The sequence below is a fragment of the Eubalaena glacialis genome, chromosome 6, assembly GCF_028564815.1.
Source record: "Eubalaena glacialis isolate mEubGla1 chromosome 6, mEubGla1.1.hap2.+ XY, whole genome shotgun sequence".
In the NCBI taxonomy this organism is placed as follows: domain Eukaryota; kingdom Metazoa; phylum Chordata; class Mammalia; order Artiodactyla; family Balaenidae; genus Eubalaena; species Eubalaena glacialis.
Genome location: NC_083721.1, coordinates 41,458,965 through 41,484,522, shown reverse-complemented (window position 1 = coordinate 41,484,522; position 25,558 = coordinate 41,458,965). Strand labels below are relative to the sequence as shown.

At 35.6% G+C, this 25,558-nt stretch overlaps 2 protein-coding genes across 4 annotated transcripts in view; both read right to left on the bottom strand.

Annotated features, from left to right (window-relative positions):
- Positions 1–300: 300 nt before the first annotated feature.
- C6H3orf38 (chromosome 6 C3orf38 homolog) lies at positions 301–5,701 on the bottom strand (the record flags this gene model as incomplete). Its single annotated transcript, XM_061192712.1, has 3 exons — positions 301–1,156; positions 2,625–2,863; positions 5,428–5,701. Coding segments are annotated over 3 exons (1,086 nt in total), but the record flags the coding sequence as incomplete, so codon positions are not given.
- A 7,408-nt stretch (positions 5,702–13,109) lies between these two features.
- Positions 13,110–25,558, bottom strand: part of ZNF654 (zinc finger protein 654) — a 91,237-nt gene continuing 78,788 nt past the window's right edge. For 2 of the 3 annotated variants that reach the window (XM_061192985.1, XM_061192987.1), the window contains 2 exons: positions 20,333–20,474; positions 14,474–16,962 (listed from right to left, as the gene is read on the bottom strand). In XM_061192985.1, the coding sequence (XP_061048968.1) occupies positions 14,485–16,962; positions 20,333–20,474 (2,620 nt within the window). In that variant the 3' untranslated portion in view covers positions 14,474–14,484. Of the gene's footprint in view, positions 14,023–14,473; positions 16,963–20,332; positions 20,475–25,558 lie in introns of those variants that run through there. The other variant, XM_061192986.1, reaches the window with a different exon arrangement.

Here is a 25,558-nt window from a genome sequence, read left to right as displayed (position 1 = left end):
TCATTTTAGAAAGTGAGCTTACTCATTTACTGAGTTTACAGTAAACATCTCTAAAATTTGTATTTTTTAAGCAATACTGTCATGAGATGCATTTGTAAAATTACCCATATTTAGACAAAAGTAAATGAGAAAATTAAAAGGGGAAGCCTTGAACACTATTAATTTTTTCCCACATGACAAGTACAGATATTAGCAGAATATCCACCAAGTAAAATGAAAATATTAACTGGTTTCTAAGGCACACAGTTAGTTACAACATCTAAAGTGGGATTTATTTGATGAATTGCATGAAGCCTTCAGAACATTTGCTGCAACTCAAGTAGAAAGAGGCAAGTGTTCACATAATATGTTAGCCTGTAGTCAAGAAAGACATTTCAACTAAAATACGTCAATCCCCGAATCTGAAATCACTTAGACATTACTGATGTAGTATTTGGAAGAATTTCTGTATAGAACATTTTTCAGACTGACATATAGTACTCAATGCTTCAAGGGTTAGGTAAAATTAGTTCTCTTTTGTTCAACAGTGCCTCATTTCCACTAGATAAAGTTTGGTCTCCAGTCTCACTATCCAATGCCTGTCTTACATTGAGTCATCCTTCACTGGACCACACAAAGTGTTTACATTATAAAAGGCTTCTAGATCACTTGGTTCAAATGTAATAGCTGGTTTCATTAATGTTCCAGGAGCAAGGGAACTCTCTCCAATAATTCTCAGGTTGATAAGTTTGATTTTCCAAGTATTCTCCACAAAAGGGCAGCGGATGAGTCCAAAAATTTGTTCAAAAATGCCCAAACAAGTGTTCCCTCGGTGGACAGTCCCAGCAACTCCAACCATAACTAGACCATGGGGAGAAGAAGCACATTTCAGTCCATGGGAATCTAGGTTGGGACTGAGAAAAAGATATTCTTCTTTCACTAGTGACAGCAGACGAAGGCTCACAATTTCTGCTCCATGGTAGTCTATCACATTTTGTTCAGATGTGCTGTAATAAAACCTAAGCTTGACATCATGCCAGAAGTGCTGTGGCCCCCATTCATCTTGAGGTGGTCCCAGAAGAGGATTCTGAGAATTAAGAAGTTCAAAGAACCAGTGACAGAATTCTTCACCTAATCGACGAAAATCAACCTTTTCAGCTTTTTTGTCTTCTTTCTCCTGTTGATTAATAAAACCAACGTTAATTCTTGTATCTATTTTCTATCTTGCCTGTTTCATAGCTAACTTTTAAGGTACTAATTATAGCAGAAAGGAAATGAACTACCTGTGAACTCACTGAACCGATCTTGCACAGTAAATTATTTCTCAAAAAGGGGAGGTCATTTTAGAATTTCTCAGCTTAAACTTCTGAAAATTCCTCTAAGAAATTAAGGTTCAAAGTCTCTTAAAATATCAGCATGAATTAAGAGCCAATAATAAGGATTTACATAAGCATTTTCTCTTGATTGTGGCAGTGATTTCACAGGTGTGTTATTTGTCAAAACTTTCAAACTGTATGCTTTAAATGAATACACTTCACTGTGGTATATTTTATATGCAGCAAAGTTTATAATAAACACGTCTTTAAACAGACACTTCTAATATGATTGAAATAGCTTATTTTCTATGATTGGGATTATTTTATACTATTTCTTTCCAAAATGAATATTGCAAAAATACACCTGATAGGCTAGATTTTATTCAACAGTGTATTCCAGAGCATAGTACGTCATCTAGATGGTGAAAGATCTTGTATTTACTGGGCACGTGCTATTACTGAATGTACTGGGCACTGTGCTTGGCACTTAAGTGCTATTTCCTTCTTTCTCCACAAGCTTTATGACACAGATATTATCGTTATGCCCGTTTTATAAACAAGGCTCACAAAGGTCCTTACTTGCTCATTTACAGCTAGTATACAAGACCCTAATATGAAGTCACATCTATATGATTTTAAAGTCAACATTCTTTTCAGTACATTAAGGAAGGCTTAGAAGTTCCTTTCCTAATGTGAAGGCAAACCTCTCTCACTGTAAAATACCATTAATTCAATGTGGGTATGTAGTTTAATAACTGCAAGTTACCTAAAGGTTCAATCGATATTTAAATATTCACACAATATTTAAAATGTACAGTGGAGATAAAAAGAAATACGAACAGCCGATGTCAGCTGGAGGAAATTACTAAAACAGCATTTTTTTCTAGCTAACAAATAAAAAAATTTAAGTTTCTTTCATGAAATTTTTGCAATTTAATACCAAAGCAAGTCTTCAAAATGAGAAAGGGCTTACAACAGCATTCTTCTAAAGTGGAAAAAAGAAATTGGAGAACCAGAGGCTAAATTAAAATTAAATTGATCCTGTAGTCTATCCATTCATTTAAAAAATCAATAGTCCCCATTTGATAAAGGGATACAAAACATTTTTTCTCACAAATCAATAGAATATTACGTATACATTACTAAATATCAAAAATACTTTGTCTCAGGTGCTTTACTGCTCTTTCTTTAGGATGCAAAAGATAGAAAGTAAAGCTAAAGTTATTAAAAAAAAAAAAAAACATTAACCACATCATTCCAGATCTAGGATTATCTAAAGATTTTTACACAGAACTACAGTTCAGGATATGACTATAAGGTCTGTTTTACCTGTTCAAAGAGTCTAATGTTCTCTGTCTTAACTGGCTCTGGCGTTTCCTTCAATTTCAGTTGTGACTGCTTTTTCCAGTAATCCTTTGCATGCTGAATAAGACTGTGTTTTTCAGTAGCTGGAGGTATAATAATCCCCTGTGTTGCCAAGTACTTAAATATGATTTCTCGGTGGACTTTTTTCCGCCTCAAAAGTTCTTCTACACTTTGACTGTACACTAATATTGCACGAATAGCATCTAAAAGAAAATCATGAAGATTAATAGAAAATCATGAGTCACTTGTAAATTTGTCCAGGGTCAGCAGAAACTCTATCAAATAATATTTATAAACTCTTGTCATGGCATTATTGCTTTTGTATAAGATGGTTATCATTTCTAAAAACCAGGAAGTGGGTTGTCAGGTTTTAGATTTTTAAAAAATTTCTTTAAACTATAAATTTCCCCACCTAAAATTCCTCCTTCCTTTCACTTCTCATACGAGATTGTGAATTTAAGCATTTTCTTTTAAAGAATGGTTGTATTTTAAGAAAAAATTTGAATAAGAGAAGAAAAAATTTTAATAAGGTCAATGGAACTAAATTCATTTACAATCCCTAAAATATAGGTAAAATTACAATACTTTTCAATCTCCTCACTCTACAGATAACGAAAGTCAGGGATACATGAGGTATCAACAATCGTACTTCTAAGAAGTGGCAGAACCAAGACTTTTAAAGAACTTCTATTAAACAACAGACTAAAGATGATTTTTACATATGTGAGGTATACAGAATGGTAATAAAATGAACTCCTACATACACACGACACAGCTTAAGACACAGGAATTACTGGTATCTTTGAGGCCCTCATTTTACCTCTCCCTACTTGATGCTATTCCCTCTCTCTCCTCGCTCACCTCACATGTAGCTACTCTCCAAAATTTTATCATTCCCTCGATTTTCTTTTCTTTTTTCTTTTCTTTTTCTTTTTTTTTTTGGCCACTCTGCGGGGCTTGCGGGATCTTAGTTCCCTGACCAGGGATCGAACCAGGGCCCCCCAGCAGTGGAAGCTCAGAGTCCTAACCACTGGACCACCAGAGAATTCCCTCGATTTTCTTTAGAGTTGTACAGCATAACTATGTATCCCTACAAAATATAGTTTGGTATTTCTTTGAATGTTCTATAAATCTAATCCATCAATATATATAGTCTTCTATAATTAACTTTTAATGTTTCTTAGATTAATCTATGTGGATAGACACAGCTGTAGTTAATTCATTTTCAGAGTTGTACCACAGGTAATTATAGACTATACCACAAGGTATCTATCCTTTTGTTTATAGACTTTTATTATGTGTATCCAATTACAAATACTATTACTTTGGACATTTCCACACTTGTCTCCCAGCCCAGAGGGGCACGCAGCATGAGCATCACCTGGAGCTTGTTAGAAATGTGGAATTTCTGGGCCCACTCCAAAACTACTGAATCAGAATCTGCATTTTAACAAGATCACTGAGGGACACATAGGCACATTCAAGTTTGAGAAGCTCAGGTAAGTAACCTTCCATTTTAGGAGATAATATAGAACTTGTTTTCCAAAGTACTAGTTCTAATTTACACTCCTCCAGTAGTTATCAACGACATACTTCACAAGATCAACAACACTTGAAGTTTTTACATTTAGTTTTTGCCAACTTGGTACATATGAAAGACACCATGTAGTTTTGGTTTTCATTTCATTGCTTTCTAAAGATGTTGAGTATCTTTCAATATGCTTATTATTTTTTCCTCTCTGAGAAATAACTTCAAATCATTTAACATTTTTGTACTGGGTAGTTTCGTTTCTTGTTTGCTTTTGGATCCACCATCAATTAAATTCAGCAATTTTATCTATTACAATTTTAAATTCACATTCACCAAGACTGTTAGAAGGCGATTAGCATGTAAAATATATAAATGCCAAAGAACTACATTGTCTAAAATTATTTTCAGTCTAAATTCTTAGAAATTTATTCATTTAGTGTTCTTGGTTCACTTTCAAATGAATGACCTTAAATGGCGGAAATGTTAAAAGCAGAGAAAGTTTTAAAAGGCAGACTCTTTTGTAGATACTTAAGTCATATGCTAATACAGGAGGCGGACATTTTCTCATTTTAAACTAAAATTCAGCAAATTTAAACTAAAACTAGCCAGGTAATATACAAAATCATAAATGCTTAAGCTACTCATTACATTGCAACCAGACTGAATATTTATAATCCATGAAATCTACTCTACCGAAATGTTTACTTGGCTCTGAAAGTAATGTAGTCCTAGTACACAGAATCATCTCTGAAAAACTTTGGATCCAAAAAGAGACATGGATTCATCCTATCTGCTCTTTTATCACAGTAGTTGTTTTACGCATCAGACTGATAAAAAGTGTTTATGATATCCTCCCCCAAGCTTGAAGAAAATGAGCAGCGGCTGACACTCCTCAGCTGATCGAAACTGAAAATGGAAAACACCCTGACTCCCCGGAAATCTTCAAAAAACAAACAAACAAAATCACTATTCACGTACTCTGCATCTTCGAAACAAGCAGCGTTTGCCCACAACGTATAAAGGATAAAACCTGGAAGCAGCGCCATTTTCAGCGTGCATCTGAAGCAACAGAGCAGCTATAGGGGCCGAGATTCCCGAGGGTTCCGCACAAGCGCAATCCCGGACGGGCTGGGAAGGAGGCCTACCACGGCCTCCACTCACACGCTCCCGCCAGCTGGGGGCCGGGTGAGGCCTGGGGAGGGACGGCCGCCCTTGGGGAGAAGGGTCTACCTTTACCTTGGCGGTCCTCAGGCTGCACCAGACGGTTGGTGATGGTGTCGCATAGGGCCATGATCTCGTCGTTGTCCAACAGACCGAGCAGGTTACGACAGCCCTCCATCTCTGGGTAGCTGAGCCCCGACATCTCTACCCCCAGAAAGGGGGGAGAGGACGCCAATAACTTCGCCCCCTTAGGCCCACTGGACCTGCGCCGTGGCAACAGGTACCGGAAATGCCCTTCCCGTTGTTCGCAGCCAAAGGGCCTCGGGTATTCCAGAGCCGTGGGCGGAAGTGATCGTTAATGAGGGCACTAAGGGAACGCGGTGCTCCGACCGGTGGTTCCGGGCTCTCGGGGACTGAGTGGAGTCCCACGGATCTCACTTTAGGGCAACTCCGTATTTACACCGGGAACATCGACCTTCCATAAGGGAAAACGAAACCTAAACTCCTCAGCAGTCCCTCCTCCAAAAGAACGCCTGGGAGGGCTGCGCAGGGCAGGTGCGTGGAAAGCCGGCGGCGGCCCCAGCGCATGACAAGCTCCTGTGATGCCGCGGGGCCGGCCAATGGAGGCGCCCCCTCCCCGCCTTTGGGCCGGGACCCCGGGAGCGCTCGAAAGTTCTCTGCGGCCACTTCTGCGTTGGGAGCACCTGTAGTTTGATATTCTTAAATTACGTAGTTCTGTGTTAAAACAATTTGGTTTTAACATTATACTTGGAAAAGTTAAGGGGAAAAAATCACCTATCCTGTGCCACGCCTGCCCGCCTTGCAGCTGACTTAAACTCCCCAATAAGCTGCGGTCCGCTGTTGCTTCCCTTCTTATCCTCGCCGGCTTGGCTTTAGGCGAGGCAGTATCGCGAATAGTTTAAGGTTGGGGTCTTTGAAAGCCAGATTCCCAGGGTTTTATCCCGTCATTTACTAACTGTGACCGAGAGCAAGCTCTTTGGTCTTCCAGTTTTCTGACTCGAAACGGATCTAGTAGAGATACCTACCTCATAGGGTTGTTGAAGCGCAGGGAGTGGGTGAAGAACTGTGCCTGGCGCCTAGAAAGAGCCCAGTATATATTAGCTATTGTTATCACTGTTGGTGTCAACATTCACGAGAGGGAAACTTCAGACTTCAACGCATTGTCACTGGCTTCTGTCTCCTTCCATTGTTTTAGCCATATTTTAGATTTGTTAACATTTAATTAGATTATTGCCAGTTAGTAGCTGAAATGTACACACCTGCAGATACAGGTGAGCAGATTTAACTTTTTAAAAAAAAATCACAGCTAAATATCAGTCAAAATGAACTGTAAATACAGCCTTTAAAATAAGGCATTCAAACCATGGTTAAACTGATTTGCCAGTGGATGTTATTGGGGGTACCATTTACTCATCAGATACCAATTCTTCATTTGTCATTGAGTGCCTACTATGCTAGATATTGAAGATTCCGAGAAATGACACAGACCCTCCTTCAAGGAGCTTTTGCGAGTGTTGCAAATAAAGAGATAAGTGCTCACAATACTGGTGTGGAACCAAATGGAAGAAGACATGCCCAACTTTTTCATTCGTTCATTTTTTAAAAATGTGTTTACTGAGCATGACTTGCCAGACACTGTTCTTTATGCTGGGAACAAATGCAAGTCTTTTGGAGCTTGTATTCTAGTGGAAGGAAATAGACAATAAACATATAAGAAACTATATACTATGGCAGGAGAGTCTATGGAGAGAAATCAAAAAGAGAGGGATGGAGGAGAGGATGTTGCTATTTTATACAGGCTGTGAAGAAAGGCTTCTCTAAGTGACATTGAAGGAAAGACCTGAAAAAAGTGAGAAACTGAACCACAGAAGGGTGTTCTAGGAAGAAGCGAAAGTAGAGATTCTGAGGAAAGAACAGAGTGCTTGGCATGTAGGAAGGAGGCCAGGAGGCTGAAGCAGCTTGTGCAAAGAGGAAGCAGTGAGTGGTGAGGTTGGAGTTGTCGAGATTGATCTAGAGCAGGGTTTCTCAGCCGTGGCACTACTAACATTTTGGGCAGGATAATTCTTTGTTGTGGGTCTGTCCCACAACATTGTAGGATGCTTCGGCATCCCTGACCTCTCCCCACTAGATGCCAGTAGCACCTCCTACCCCCTACCAAACATACCTTGTTTCCCAAATGTTTCCTGGGGGGGGGGGCAAAATTCCCCAAGTTGAGAACCACTGATATAGAACCACTTGTCCAAAAGTGTTTTCTGAGATGAAAATATTCTGCATCTGAGCTGTCTAATACAGTAACCATCGGGCACATATGGTTATTGAGCTCTTGTAACGTGGCTAGTACAGCTCAGCTGGTGAATTTTAAATTTTATTTGAATTTCAATTAAATTTTAATAGCCACTTGTGGCTAGTGGCTATTGTATCAGTGCAGTCTAGAGTCTTGAAGCCCATTGTAAAAACTTTGGCTTTTATCTTTTACCTCTCTCTGCATTTCCTATTATTCTCTCAGTCTCTCACTCCAGACCAGTCAGTGGTTCCCTTGCTATTTTGTTCCTTAAACTTGCCATGCAGGTCCTTGCCTCAGTGCCTTTGCTCTTGCTATTCAGCCTAGCACATTTTCCCCTCAGATATCTGAGTGGCTCTCTTTCCCTTACTTCATTCATTACTTTCCCTGCTCAACAGTTATCAAAGAGGTGGTATCATCATATCCTATCATCATCCTGTTTAAACACCACCTACAATGCCATGCTTACTTATACTTTCCCTACACACTTAATTTTTCTCTATAGCACTTATATTGTATTTTTGCCCCCCCTCCCTATCCCCCCGGTAGAATGTGAGTTCTGAGATTCAGGGATTTTTTTCTGTTTCTTTTTTTTTTCCAATTGTCTATTACAGAGGCTGGCACATAGTAGGTATGCAATAAATATTTGTTGAATAAATGAATGAATTGTAAAGCCATTGGAGGATTTTAAACTGAGGAATGGCATGATCTGACTTGTTTCAAACAGTATCATTTTGGCTGCTGGTGTCTAGAACAGACTGCCAGAAGGGCAAGGGTAGAGGCAGGGAACCCAAGTAGAAGATTAATACAGTAGTCCAGGTGAGAGTGAAGGACATGATAATGAGTCAGGGATGATTGCAAGGATTTGGTTTGGGCAACTGGAGTTGCTGTTTACTGAGAGGAGGAAGACTGGGAGAAATAATAGGTTTCAATAGAGAAATCCAGAATTGTCAAGAGATTAGGCTTTCTGGAGAGTGGTGATGCCCAAGAAGATTAAGCAAAGAATGAGGAGTGGGGCGGGAAAAGAATTACAGGTAAAGGGAGCAAAATGTGAAAAATGCATGGAATAAAACAGCGTGGCTGTTTTTGGTTGGAACCAAGAGAAAGTCAGTAAAATCATTAACAGGAAGGCCTCAGCACCAGGCCCTTCAGGAGCTTAATTCTTAACCTTGCAAGAACGGCTCTCCCCTTTTAACAGATGTGGAAGTCTGAGCTCAGTGGGATACACTTAATTGCCTTAAAACTATCATGCTGGAATTTGAATGTAGCTGATCTCCACACATCTTTGAGCTGTTTTCATTAAATTACATTGTGGTAGTTTCAATCACTGAATACTTTGAAAAAAGTTCTCTAGATTAGAATGGTTTTGGGGTATTAGATCTGTTAAAATATCCATTCATTCAACAGTAGTTATTTAAGTACCTATTTATAGGGGACTTCTTTCAATGTCCTGGAAATTGAGTTTCTAAGGCTCTATAAATTTAATACTTTATGAAGAAACTTGTTGCTTTAGATCTGTGGTTTTCAAACCTTAGTGTGTATCAAAACCACCTGGAGGACTTGTTAAACGACAGATTGGCCCCTCACCTGATCAAAAATTTAGCATTTGTTTTTGAGGGGGGGCAGCGGGCACGCCTCGTAGCTTATGGGATCTTAGTTCCCCGATCCCTGGGGACATGGCAGTGAAAGCGCAGAGTCCTAACCACTGGACCGTCAGGGAACTCCCCAAAATTTAGCATTTCTAACAAATTCTCAGGTGATAGCGATTCTGCTCTTCTGGGGACCACACTCTTAAGAATCATTGCTAGTAGAAGAGAATGGAACATCAAACAGCCATGTCTGTACCAGACTTCATCCTTTGTGAAATCACTGATCCTTAGGCAAGACTAACCCTCTCCATCTGGATATATTAGATCCACTCATGCTGTACAATTTGTAGGGAAAACTGCATGGCAGAATGGAAACTGCATGGCAGGATTTTAGGAGGAAACATCCGACTTTTCAGTTCCACCTCTCCATTTATTAGCTGTGACTAGTCAAGTTATTTAACCTTTCTGAGCCTTGGTGTCTAAAAAGCATTTTTCATATCTACCTTTGGGTTGTTTTAACAATAAAAGGTTAACACATATAAAGTAACCTGGTACACAGTAATTTCTTCTCCAGCTGCAGCACCCATAAATAAGGCATGAACCTCTCTCCCTTTAGTTTTTATTCCATGTAATATTGGATCGCCTCCATTTTAAATATTGATATACAGCCCAAACTTCTGGCCTTGTTATCAGTTGATTCTTGAAATTAGTATGGATCTTATGCTATGAAAGCAATCTAATTTGTTTATCTTGGAAGTGTATTTAATATTTGATTGCTTCCCAGCATTTCTCAAATTTCAGAAAAGAAAAAATGGAAAGTCTAGATAACCCCAATAACTTTATCTAAATACCTCAATACATTTATTTAATAGTCTAAGATCATATGACCATAAATCATAGATGGAGAATTCTAGATCTCAGCTCTAGAATGTTTCAGTAACTTTCTCATAGTTTTTCAAAGCGTAACATTTGTAATATGTGCAAATCACCATAATTAACACAATATCTGTTCTTTCATTTGCAGTGCTCTCATCGCATCAAAGAGTTTCTCTACTTCAGCCCCAAGCTGCAAGTTATAGCAAAAAGTGTAGGAGGTTTTCCTTTGTTAGTGAGCCAAAAGAGTAGGAGCCCTCATGCCCAAGGACCCCACTTTTAGATACAGATTACTAATTGGCTTGAACGTTTTCCCATTGAAATACTTTTGTAGGAAGTAATTTTCATAATTTACATCTTATTTCAAAGCGACTTCACAGTCTTTAAGTTCCACCAGAGGCTCTTCATCTCTGAAGAATTACCAGTGCAGATCAGTCCATCCACTGTCTTGGAGAGTTCTGATATTTGTTTTCCAGCTACTAAGTTTCCAGAGGGTACTATTTCACACTGAAACCACTTACCTGAAATGACTTTAGTAACCAGTGTTCTATCAACTTTTAATTCCTGCATATAGACATTAGTTTAAACAATGTCTAAAAATATCTATTTTGTGTAGACTTTTAGAGTTTTCTATGTTCTTTAAAATCACTCAATAATCTGAATATGGTAATATTAACTGAAATACCTCATTCTCTTATGAAACATAATAGAAATTTCTTATTTAACATATACCTTAAGCCTAATTCCTTTTGAAGTAATGTGCTACATAAAACTGAACACTTCATTACCAACAAGGACAATGTTTTATTGAACAAATCTATGTACAGTACAAAAAAATTTCTTGAAATGACACTATTGTTGATTTATTGCAGTTCAATGGCTCAGTTTTAATTTGTACTCTTATAAAATGCAAAGTAAAATAATTTAATGTTCAACAAGGAAGCACAAATTTCCTTTCTTGCTGAATCTGTAATATCTTTCACATATTAACAATTCCAAAATGCATATGCAGCATTTAGTCATTCTGAAATGGTGTTTTACAGTACCAAATAAATTAAAAAATAAACACTACCATCCCTTTTAGGTTTTTCACCCATACTACAGTTTGAACCAAACAAAAGGAGTACAGCTGAACCTTCAAGTGTGATTTGAAAAGAATCACAAGTTCAATGTTATGTTATGTTTTCATTATATAATTGGTGGTTTATAAAAAAAAAAATATGGCTGAAGCCCAAAGTACCAGTGCCCCTGTCCACGAAGGTTCTCCTTTTCTATCTTCTCCATAATATCTGAGCAGCAAAGATTCAGATTTGCTATATTTTTGACCTTACTGAAACATAGCAGAAAGTTAATATTTAATGTTTCAAAGGAAATTTTTATTTGAAAATGAAGGACTGAAACTTGGTCCATGTAAGATAAACACATCCTTAAAATAGGAGTAGAAAAGAAAAAGAGAAGAATTTGAGGAATAAGAAGCAAGCTTCCTTGTCTTCTGAATCCCACATTGGAACTGTTGGAAGTTTATGCACCCCGTAAAAGCAAAATGATGTAAGTTTATGTTTTATAAGGCATACATAAGAAAATGTACACATTCTTTCAATAGCAATTATTTGATAAGTATATAAAGAGGTTAGAACAATGTGGTCAAATAGAATTTTATAAAACATTCCTTGATCTAGTTATGTATAAACCAATTTGATCTCAGTCTTTCAGAAAGTTTTCCCTTACCAACACAAAAGTAGAAATAAAACCTCAAAGACAAAAAAATAACAAGTGGAATATGTTTAAAACATCTTGGTATGAACTGCAAAATGAATGAAAATAATTTGCAGACATGGATTTATGTCAATAGTTACAACTTATAAAAAATAAAAAGTTAAAAATGTGATAAAATGTTAAGCTGTGATTTTAAACATCTGGAAAATGTACAAAGCAGAAATATTTCAAAATAACTTCATTGTCCATATGAACTAGTTTCCAAATACTTTTTATTACATGATGTATTTTAGACTGAACTGAAATAGAACTCAAGTATTATATTTTTAGTATCAGGAAGTATGGAAAACATTTTTTTCTTTAGTTGACCTTAAAGGATTTAAAAACCTTATCGAGTTGTTTACTTATGTTATTTAAATGTAAATTCCACAGCCTAATGTAGGCTACATAACAAAACAAAAACCTGATTTGATTGATATGGACTTATGACTATCAATTGCATAGTAGTGAATGCCTATGATAAATAAACTAATAAAATTGGGTAGTTTTTTAGATATCTGATTTATCATGACCTGGAAATCCTAATTTAATAAAGCCTGGATGCTACCCTGGAAGAAAAGTCACACTTCCTTAGTAATTTCATTCAAGAAGCTTTAATATCCAGAAATTTATAATAGTAGGGTCTGATGAGATTATATACTTTGAACAAGAATGTATCAGTTGGAATAACTGGAATATCTGGTTGACATTGGTACATTAATAGCTCTGTTTTTGAAGAATTTGCCTTTGCATTTTTGTTCATTTTACCCCTGCTATAGATTAACACACTGTTAGGTAAAAGGAAGTCTTTAAGCTTCCTCTTTTAAAGACTATACAAGTGGAACACATCTGAGAGGGTATTTTAAAAAACCTTTTTGTTTTAACGATTTATTGACTATTAAGTTAAAATCTTCCTTAGGAAAATTACTGGTCATCAAAGAAAATAAATGCATCAATATATCTTACTGTGTTCTTGCTGTGCAAATTTTTGTGTAAATATTTCTTTTTATATATAAAAATTACTATTCAGACCAAATTCATCAGAAATAAATAAGAAAGCATGAGTAATATGGCTTATTTTAGAATTAACTCTAATTGAATAAAACCAATGAATTCTTGACCGGATTCTTAGCTGCATATTTTTTTTTTTATAGTCAGTTATTTTTATAGGACTGTACTTAGATAACTCACATTAATGTCTAAAGGACCTTACTATGAATCATCAAGCAATGTCCTAACACTACTCTATATACAAACAGAAATATCCCAGTGTGCTTATACCATTATTCACATTGAAGAATTTGCAATTCAGTGTTTTCTTTCAACTAAGATAGCCTTTAATGGTCTTAGATCCTCCCATCTCTTCCCAGAGTTACTGATAATATGTTTCCTATCGACGCTGCTGCCTTTTAAATATAACTCATTGGTATTATAAAAATGGAAAGTGGAAGGTTCTGTCAAGAGCTTATTAGCAAAGCACTGTTGTTTTGTCTTCTTTTGTTTGTTAATTTTAAATGCTGGCATGTCATTCATTGAACTTTGACCTAATCAATCATCTGGAAACAAGGTACAATCTTTTATAGCTAGGATGGTGATAAATCGTTTTACTTTCATCTTATCAATCAGTTTCTAAGTAATAATAAACCAAACAGAAATGGTTCCTTAAAGCATGTTTGACCAGAAAGGAGGACATAATCTGATTAGGCATGACAAGAAAACAAACCCTATTTGTGGAATACTTTTAAGTTGTTTATTGTAAACCACCCCCCCTCCCCGTTTTTTATAATGGGTTTTTCCCTTTCTGTAAGGCCATAGCTGGTTATTCTTTTTGACTAGTTGCCTGCATATGTTTCTCACATAAGCGAAACTGAACATGCTGCTATTAATCATCATCGACTTAAAAAAATGTGGTTTTTCTGGATAACTGGTACTTTGGGAGTTTTGTAATAACCCTTTTGGAGTCTAAACCAGCACATCTCCTCTGTGAGTTCATTCTAGAAAATGTGCTTTGTCTTTATCTTTAGTAATCCAAGACCGCTCTAAAATTAAGGCCATCAGGGAAATAGCAAACTGATGATGCATTTTCTTGTAGTGCTTTTTGCACACTACTGCTTGATCGACAGATCGTTCTGAAACATTTTTATCAGGCACCTGTAAAACAGAACACGTCTGTTAATTCATATTTATAGATGTTCATCTAGTATTCTAAGTTAGATTTCCTGTTTATTTATACCTTTACTCATTTAAAGAATATTAATATTAGTAGAAAGGCAAGCTCTTCTTTTGCTCAGTTTTATTTTTCAATTATTTTCTGGTTCTTTCTTATTTTTGTTTTTGTAATAGAGGCTCAACTTGGTTTACATTTCTGGCATGCAGATGAAAAACATTTCCATCATAATTACTTTGTTTTTAGATCTCTTATTACATAAAACTTGGAATGAAGAAAAGCCTCAGATACAGTTAAAGAGTATGATCCAAAAGTATGAAAAAACTGTGTTCAAGTTCTGGCTTCCACAAGTTCACAGGTGTATGCCTATGCAAATTACTTGTGAATGTCAGTTGCTTGATCTATAAAACAGGAATAATGATAGCACCTCATGGTGGTTGTATGGATTAAAGGAAATAATGTATGGGGTAGTGCTTTATTACCTGTGTTATATAAATGTTAATTTTTTTAACCTTACAAAGATCTATGGCATTTTCTATTTCTACAGATATACCTGCTGAGAAGATAGAAGACTTACTTTCATCATCTGAATCAAATCCAAAGAGTGTCTGACATTTCTTTTGTGCAAGGTGAGCCTCAAGTGCTTCTGCATTACAGTAGGTGGTCAGGCATTTGCCACATCTTAATCTTTTCACTGACTTTTTACAAACGTTATCTTGATCAGAACAGGCATCTACCCTATCAGTCAGAAATTTTCTGCGTTTTGGCATACTAAGGTACCGTTCATCAAGGTAACTGGGAGGCAATGGTCTGACATATGGCTTTGTTAAAATTAAGCCATATGAAGTATGTTCACTCGTCTGATTTGGTTTGGAAGGTGCCTGAGGTACTGGCAGGGTACTGTGTTCTTGTGGTACAACACTAGGTAAAATGGAACCGTTTTCTGTCCTGATTCTATTAGTATCAATTTTCAAAGCAGGATCTGAGGAAACTAAAGGTGTTTGCTCTATTCCACTGTGTCCATTGACTAAATCACTAATACTACAATTTTCAGAATTTGGCTCTATGTCAGGCATCTTTTGGTCTGTCAAGCTTATATCAGAAACAGTGTGATCAGAATGTTCATTTCCATTCTGAACTAAACGGTCTGTTTTCTTTTCCATACTTTCTATACATGTCTTTGGTTCTGTAGGATCTTTCCTTGATTTGCTAGTAGAAACTGGTAGACTAACAACAGTTTGTTTCTCATTACTAGAGGAGTCTTTTTCCTGATGATTAGATTTTGAGTCTGTAAGAACATCCCAAAGAATTGCTTCACTTGGTTGTGCAGATGATTCTGGTGTTTTACTTAAATAGTGCTGAGCTTCATGTTCATATAGCAGAGGAAGATCTTCAAAAAGCTCATGGCATTCTGGAAAACTACACTGAGCTTGAAATATCCTGTGACTTTTTGTGTGCTGAGCAAGTTGGACTGGCAGCTTAAATGACTCATTGCAATTAAAATGCAAACAAAAGTACACATTTGGATAGCTGTGTCTATTAAGGTGATCTATAAAATGTTGAGAATCTTCAAATTGCCTTTGACAAAATTTGCATTTTCCTTTGCTCCACTTCATTACTGTTTGCCGCACATTTAAATCAGTTGGATGTACAGTCCTTGCATGCTTATTTAGAAATCCAATTCTTTTAAATATCCTGACACAGCCAAGAGCAGGGCACTTAAAGTTTCCTTCTTGATCTGTCGCATATATGTCTTTTGGATGGCACACGGTTCCATTGATTTTATGAAGTACTGAAGTTTCCTGATTCAGGTCGTAATCATCTTCTTCATAATCACCTTCTTCGTCTTCTTCCTCCTCATAGTCATCCACACATACAGGTAATGGCTCTGAGACATTATTTAAAGAAGTATCAGGATTGCCATTTTCAGTAATATTTTCAATAACATCTTCCGATACACTTCCGGGAATTTCAATGAATTCACCCACATGTGAAGGGATGACATCTTTGTTTCCATCACTGGAACCGGTAATAGTCTCTACTTCCAAATCCTTGTTATCAGACTTCCCATTTTCAAATGAAATGAAAGTATCAGAACAATTTATTTCTTCCAAAGCAGGATTTTCCTGATCCTCCTGTTGAGCTGCAGCAAGTTGCTGTCTCTGTATTTTCTTAACATGATTCTTTAAATGCTTCTGCATAAGTCCTCTGTTTCTAAATTTTCTACCACATATCACACATGAAAAACTGCCCTTTTTCTGATGAGCCTGGGCATGCCTCACAATGTGACCACCTAGAAATTCCTTGTTACATAACATACACCGATGCCTTGGGACATTGTGATCTACTTTGGAAGCATTAAGAGCTGTGAGGTTTTTCTTTGCATTAATATGACCTTTTGGTTGCACTCCAGATATATCATCAGGATCAAGCTCTCCAGTGCTCTGATCTGTAAGAGAGTCAAGTCCTTCATCTAAACCTTGCTGTTCCACTGCCTTTTTTACATTACCTGTAGAATTTTCCAGTGTACTTTCATTTAGAAATCTAACTGCTGATTTATCACTCAGTAATGCTACACAGTTTTTCTTAATCATTATGAAGTTCCAGAATTCAGGATCAAAAAACAATCCCTTTTTCAAAATTGGAAGTAATTCAAAACGAACACGATTTTGAACACTACTTGTGCCTTCATTATATTCTTCATCTGGACGTTTGTAAAGCTCTTCAACAGTATGATAAGCATCCAAGGAGCGCTCAAGAAAAAATATTGAGAGTGCACAAATCCTGAGAATCTCCAAATCATTTGGCAAAAAATGTGCAATTGTTTTATAAATTAGACATTTAGTTTTGGGATCATCATGAAGGTCTAGCTGTAGAGCACAACCACATATTTCAACACAAATTTGTAAGCCTTCTTCTTCAACCTGTAAAAAGAAAAATATTACTGCTACTTTTTAAAAAAAAATTATTAACACTTACTAGTTTATCTTTTTAAAATATTGGGTTGGCCAAAAAGTTCCGTAACATCTTACGGAAAAACTCGAACAAACTTTCTGGCCAACCCACTACAACTCTGAAATGAAAGCTAAATAAACACAGTATTCTAAATGTGCAATTTTCTTCAATGGGTAGCCATGTTTAACTACTTTTTAATATATAAATAAATCTTTTTTAACTTGAGAATAACCTGGAAAAGATAGTGTTTTAGCTTCCAATTTATTTAATTTTCAAGTCTGACAAGCCCTACTGACCATAATACAAAATGCTTCATAACCTTATGGTTCTTAAAATATAAAATGCTTCATGAACTTATGGTGATTCAAGTTTCTTACATATCTAGGCCCCTGTTTTAAGGTACCAATCTTACATTCTGTGGCAGAAGGGTTAAATTATATGTATTTAAAAACATAGTTATCAATTTTTGATGTTAAAAAAATACTAAAGTAAAAAAAAAAGAACTGCTTATGGAAACTCTTTCACAAAGCTGCACTAAATAATATTACTTATTGTACTTATTAAGCAACATTATTTATCCAAATAAGGGGAGAAGTATAATCCACATGAAGAAGGCAATTACAAACTTTCCAAATCTAATAAGGTATCAGAATAATGAACCTACTGGAAGTTATCTGAAAAGTATTCAAGCTTTGAAACTTTTACTGATGACTCAAAGATAACTGCATCAGCTTTTAGTTGGGAATTTGTTGTCTATCCACCTTAATCCAAGTTATAAATAATGCCTCTAGAATGATCTAAATGCTTGTTTGAATAGAAAGAGATAAAATAATAATATGTCTTTAACAGTTGTGTCTGTGTATCATACTGCCTGCATATGGTATATTACACATGACAGGGAGGAACACTGCCTTGCCAGCCTCATGTCCTCTTAGTTCCTTATGTGCTATGCAACCCTTACTTACAGTTCCACAAGCAGACCTTAACTCTGCATATCACTTTACCTCGCTGGTAAATTCCTACCCATCTCCTATTCATTCTTTGAGAATCAGTTCTGCCTTGAAAGTTTTTCTGATTCATTCTGGCCCCTGCCCTGGGGTAGAGTTAAAAACATTCGCTATTCTTTCCACTGAGAATAATTTATACTTATTTCTAAAAAGCATGTAATATTGTTTTATAATTGTCTATGCCCCTACTTCTTGACTTGGAATTCCTAAATCACAGGGACAGTATCTCATTTTTTGTATCCTTCTGAGGTTAACATAGGAGTTGGCATACAATGACCTTTGAATAAATGTTTGCAGAATGAATGAGATCAGATATATTCCACTGATTTAGTCTCCTCCTATAAATCCACCATTTCCAGCTTGGAATCCTTTTCTGAATTCAAATTTCTCATTTCTATAATTGTCAGTTATAAAACCTACCTAAATTTTCCAGATATAGCAAATTCAAATCCACTGCTTCAAAACAATTCATTCTCTTTGTCCAATGTTCTATCTACATCCTCTCTTTCCTCATGAAATTATAATGTACTCACAGTTGCTGAGGTTTAAAAATTTCAGGATCATCACAAAAGGGAACAGGCTACTTTCTTACCTGAAAGCCTTTAACAATTCCAGTATATTTATGGACTGACATTTCAATTTTTAGAGTAGCATTCAGTCCCTTTAGGGTCTATAGCAACCCCACCCCCAACCCCACAGAAACTAAACTCTTCGATTCGTTTCGTCATCCACACACGTCCCCGTTTCTGTGCCACCCTATTAATGCCACTGGACAGTTGTGAGAACCAAATAATAAAATGAGGAGACGGGGCTCTGTAAACTACAAAATCCTCTACAAATATTAGTATAATCCTTCTCTATCATTTAAAACCCAGCTGAAAGCATCTTCCTCTGTGAAGGCTTTTCAGATATGCTATCTGCAATGTCTCCTTCTGAACTCACACAGCATTGCCTGTGCCTCTTAGCACTGAGGCATGTGAATGATCTATTCCATCAGATAAAAATGTTTTTAATAGAGTATATAAGAAATTAAGCACATTTTAAATATTTATTTCGTCTTTGAATTTTTCCTCTTATCATGTATTCTTAGGTTGACCACACATGTGAAAACGAGAAAGCTCTATGATAACTGGCTGAACTTCACCTATATTGTAAATTTTCTATAACAAAGTCTCTCGATTTTTGGTACAAATGAGAATCATATGTTAAAAAAAACAGAGATAGATAAATATTTTTTAAAAAGTTTTACAGGTAATTCTGATGTACTTCAAATATTAAGAAGTATTCTATAGCATAGTTTGTTTTTTTCCCTGTTTTTTTGGTGGAGAGAGAGGTTAACTTTGACAATGCATTTAAATGACATTTTACTCTTTAATAATGAAGGTATTAATGCAGTTAGCAAAATAAATAGGAAATAAAACAAAACAAAACCCTCTGATATAATGCTTTTTATCACAGGAATATGATCACTACATGGTCATACATCTAATGAGTGATGTGATAATGAATGTAATAAATGCATAAATATGTAAAAAAATTAAAATATATTACTTAATGGATGCCTCCTTATATATTTAAAAGTAACCCCCATAAAGATTCAGTTAAATGGAGCTACCTAAAATGTAAGGTAGCTTTATCTTTCCTATCTTTGTATTCAAAGTTCTGTTAATACTTGAGGAGAAAAAGTAAAAAGATCTGTAGGATCTACTTTCATGTCTATGTAAGAATCATATGTAGAATTGTACTCACTTGCCAGTGGCCCATGAAAAACTTGCTTCAGAACTATTTTTAAAAACAGGTAATGGGTTTTTACTATTATTTTAAGTAAACACTTTAAAAATTTGTCCTTAGGTTTCAAAAATGTCTCAGAATTCATTATTCCTTTTTACCTAAACACCAAACGTAAAACTATGAACTGTATTTCTCTATGATAGTGAACAGGTATTACCTATAGTTACACAAAGTTCATTTGCAAATTAGTTAAGATTCTACATACAGGATTTAGAATAATGTTAAAAGTGCCAGGCTTATTTAATTTTAAGAAAAGAGATTATAGCTTCATATGGAAGCAGTTGTTCCCATACTAAACCTTATGTAACACTGAATTTTTTTTCTCTTTTTTCAGTTATTTTCATTTATGCATACTCTTTGTACCATGTTGGGAGTTTGAGGTGGTGGGGAGGGGAGGATATAATATATGGAGAATGTGGCCTTAAAATCCTCCTTTTCTTCAATTACATGATCAAATAAATTTTACCACAAGAGATTCAAGTTTCAGTGAACTGTCATTTAAATTTAACTTAAAATGAAGGGATAAATATATACTATTTACCTCATCTTTAATGATTTTCATGAAAGGAAATATGACTCTCACATTAGTTGCTGTTCTTAAAAGCTGGTAGCATTGATCTACAAAAACTTGTTTTGAAGGATTAGACTTTAGCTGAAGTTTACTCCATATGAAAATCAACTCCCTGTAAATGAGAAAAAAAGAGAAATATCAAAAATACAGTTTATTCAAATACAGACATTAGCTGTCTTTCCCTGATTCTGTAGTGCCCTGGCTGGGATGTATACAAAGTGGGTGTAAATGGATATTAAGTTAACTTCCAAGCTACTTCCGCTACCTATTTGGGACTAATAGAAGCTAGGAGAAAAGGTGAGATTAGAAATTGCAATTTGCTGTATGGAATGCATTCTAATTATATGCCAACAAACCTAAGGCATCTCTAGTACTTGATCAAAACAAATTCTAATCTCGGTATACCAATATTAATGATATTGCTTAAAAAATTTAACTTTGACCTTTAATTAATACCCACTTGCAAATTTAGAAATCAATGTTGTAGAATTTCTGCAAAGAAGAAATGGTTCATACTTTTCAATCTATTAAGATTACCAAAAGTACTACAGATTAAAAGTGTAAGTATATTATAGTACTGATTCTGAAATTTTATGTTTTATATCATCTACTCTTCCATTAAGATGTAGTATTTTAAACAGACAAGCTATGGACCATTTAAAGTACTTCACAGGTAGATTCTTTTCTAAAATATGGCCAAGGTTATTAGATGAACAAGGTAGGAGCAGTGGGTTTTGAGGCAAAGGAAATCATAAGATATAATTGTTACATTTGGATATCACATTTTAGCAAATTAGAATTCCTTGAAAAGTGTCATAAAAGTTACATAAAACATCATAATCTAAAACGTATTAAAATAATTGATGAAAATGTTTAAAAAAAAAAGTGATATACTGAGAATGTACTTTGAACCCAGCACATACAGCTATTAAATCTAAGGACAGCTTGACTACTATCATGAAGGTATGCATACTCTATTTAGAGAGACAACACAGAACACAAAACAAAAAATGATGGCAAGCAACACAGAAAGTAAAACCAAAATTCCTCTTCCATTTCACACTAGCTGTGTGGGTGTTCCTAAGTTTCCGTCCACCACTCACTTTTTTTTTGCACACATATTCCTTTGGAAAGCTCACCAGTTTTCACACCATGTTCCCAAATCTCTAGCTCTGACTTCTTTCCCAGTTTCCATAACTGGATATTTCAACTTAGATTGGTTTCTATCACTTTAATCCGTTTAGAACAAATCAAATTCCCGCAAAATTGATTATCTTTCCCTAGATCAATGACACTAAACATTCCTCTAACCTGTCTGGTTCTAACCTGCTTGTTTTTCATAGTCTTTATATTTTTATTATATTTTTGCCCACAGTTATATCATTCTTTCTCAATGCTACCACATTAGGCCCTTTAATTTTCCGTATGTACTTCTATAGGGGTTGCTAAACTGATCTGCTTCCAGCCTCCCAGATTATTTCATTTAGTACTTGTTCAATATGCCTTGTGGTGTTAAAAGCAACAGAAACATGGGTTTTGGTGTCAGAAGGATCAGGATTTGAATCCTGGGCATTCTTCTAGGTTGGTTTCCTCAGTGTCAGTTAATGTGCTTCATTTATTCTCATTTTCTGTTGTGCTGATTGCTCTACTTGGAAAATATTTATTTCTAAGATAAGCTTATCTTTCAGAGTCCATATCAAGTGCCTCTTCTTCATGAAAACTTTCATGAATACCCCAAACTAAAGTGATAACTACTTTAGAACAGATCTTCTCTCTCTTATTGATTTAATGCCTTTCATATACTTCCTTGTTTATAAGTCCTGTTTCCCCAACTATTAATACATTGTAAATCTTCTCAATGACACATTATATAGTGGAGGTAGTGAAAAAGAACAGGAGATTGGGAATAAGAGACCTACATTTCAATAGGGCATTACATACCAACTGAGATGGTACTCCCCAGTTCACAGTGAACCACCATTTTCTAAGAACAGCCCAAATACACAGGGTTGGAACCTCAGTAGCCATGCCTCCTAAGTGACCCTCCTCACTCTCCTTAAAATATTAATTCAGGGATGGGAAACTGACCCCAATTAAGTTGGTCAGAATCCCTGGAATGTTCTCAACTCTAAACTGTGAAGCCTGGGGACTGTTGGCATTCTTCTGGTCTGCAACAGGAAAGACTGAAGCCAAATGGCAGAACAGAGATACTTTTAAAAAACCCCAGCAGTCTCAACGTCCCTGTTAGCAATTATCTTTGAGGCCCACCTATAACCCTGCCCTTTTTGTGGCTCATGTCATACCCCAGTATACATTCAATAAACACTACCTTTTCCCTGAACTAGTTAGACATAGGATGTTATCACTTGGAAACTGACTAGTATAAATTCCAACTCCATTTTGTTACTAGCTGTGTGGCTTTTATCTCTTTTATCCACAGTTTTCTTATACATAAAAAGAATTAAGAGAAATAAGTGAAAACACCTAAGGTGAAATGTCTGGTATATACTGATGTTTAATAAATTGCTCAGATAGTCTTCTTTGTGAAGACCAAAGGGAAAGTTTAATGAAGCTTATGTTTTCCTTTCCAAAAAAGGGTCCTTAAAAAAGAAACAACACAGCACTGATTTGGTGTACAAACACATTTCCCAGGTAGCTAACTGCTAATATAACCACCAAGTTATCTAGTTGCAGAGAGACTATAACAAGGTCTATAGCCACCCTTACCACATAGATTTTTTTTCATACTATACCCATTTTATAGTAAGTAATGTTTAATAGCAGAGGCTGCCTGGGTTTGAATCATTATTTAATAGTTGAATGGTTTGGGCATAATATTATCTACCCCATAAGATTGCTGGAGTAAATGAGATAATGCATATATAAAGCATAGACTAATGGAAGCACTCAGCAAATATAAGCCGCTGCTATTATTATAATATTCTCATTACTATCGATGGTGAGAGAACTGGATTAGCAGCTGGCTTCATTGGCTTGAGACAGAGCAAAGCTGGACTGTGATCCGGTGTTGTCCTCAGAGAGGGGAGACGCAGAGTGAGCGGAAGAGCAAGACGAGACAGACAACACGGACCTTATAAGCTGGAGAGAATCCGGCTCTTGAAGTTACAGTGAAAATCAACTTTTTTGGACCCCAGCACTCAGAAATATAAAGGAGAGAGGTAGAAGAAATAAGAGGGCAGGCGATCAGAACTCAGCCTACTCAGAAGGAAGGACAAAGAAGCAGGCTAAAGATTCCTTTTCAGTTAGGCAGCTGGGAGTCACACACCCAGCTTCTATTCTTAGAAGGTGACTGTGGCCAGGAGCAGGAAAGATAGGCACTGTTCTATTTTTAAAGTTCTTCCCTAAAGAGTAGAAATTGGTTAGCCAAGAGAAGAAGAAAATAAAATGTTTTCCTGGTCCTTTTTGGTTTGTTTATACTTGATTCCAGTTTACTTATGAGTGTGTTAAAATGAAAACAATGGATATTCTGTTTAAATAGTTAAATATAGCCAAGGGTAGAGAACATTCCTATCACCATAGGAAAAGAAATACTATAATAGTAATGACTATATCCTGTTTCAAAATAACTACATATCAAGAAATGATAATACTTTGAAACTATTTAGAAGTGTATGTCTTACCATCATCTCCTGATCCTCTCCTCTATTTGTAATTTCAATTTACATGGTAAACTTCTGAATAAAAATTTGTATATTCTAAGAGTACAGTCCCATAGAAGATAAGTCCACTAGTTTCTAGACCCAGTTCTATTAATTAGCTATTTGACTCTATCTCTGAATCTGAAGATTTTAATCTATAAAATCTATAATATATTAAATACGTTTATCTTTAAACCCCCTTCAAGCTATTGTTTTAAGTATCTAAGAACTTAAAATTTGAAAGCATTTATTAAAAAATGTTTGTAGCCCATATCATTTCATATTATGATGTTAGGCACATGAAACCTAGTTTTCTCTTAAGAATTAATGACATGTCAAAGTGGTAGGGTTTTTTTTCTTTTGTGTGTGTGTGCGTGTGTACTGGGGTAGGGGAGGCAGAAGTTATTAGAATCTTTTCTAATTATTATTCATGATTTCACCTAATAGCACTTAAGGGTTGGTACTAAAAATACTCTCAAACCACAGTCTAAATTACATGATTGCTAGATAAATTTGATGCTTCATAATATTCTGCTAATAATTTTTTTTTCTGCTAATAATTTTTAAGTGGTTTTAAAAATGCTTAGAAAAACTAATAGTCACATAATACCATTTATATTAGTGTCCCCAAAATGAGTTATTTAGGTATAAGTCTAGCAAAATATGTATAAGATCTACATGAGGAAAAAATCTAGCAAAATATGTATAAGATCTACATGAGGAAAACTACAAAACTCTGATGAATGAAATCAAAGGACTAAATAAATGGAGATATATTCCATGTTCATGGACAGGAGGGCTCAATATTGTCAAGTTATTAGTTTTTCTCAGCTTAATCTACAGATTCAATCCCAATCTAAATCCCAGCAGGTTATTTTATGGATATGGACAAACTGTTTATGTGGAGAGACAAAAGACCCAGAATAGCTAATACAATACTGAAGAAGAACAAATTTGGAGGAATGATACTACCCAACTTCAGGACTTAATATAAACTAACATAATGAAGACAGAGTTGTACTGGTGAAAGAAGAGACATATAGATCAATGGAAGAGAACAGAGAGCTAGAAATAGACCCACATAAATATAGTCAACTGTTCTTTGACAAAGGAGCAAAGGCAATACAATGGAGCAAAGATAGTCTTTTCAAGAAATGGTGCTAGAACAACTAGACATCCACATTAAAAAAAAAAGAGTCTAGACACAGACCTTACACCCTTCACAAAAATTAACTAAAAATGGATCATGGTCTAAACAGAAAACACAGAACTACAAAACTCCTAGAAGATAACATAGGAGAATACCTAGATGACCTTGCGTATGTTGATGCCTTTTTAGATATAACACCAAAGACATGATCCATGAAAGAAATAATTGATAAGCTGGACTTCATTAAGATTGAAAACTTCTCTGTGAAAGACAATATCAAGAGAATTAAAAGACAAGCCACAGACTGGGAGAAAATATTTGTAAAAGACTCATCCAAAAAAGGACTGTTATCCATAATATACAAAGAACTCTTAAAACTCGACAATA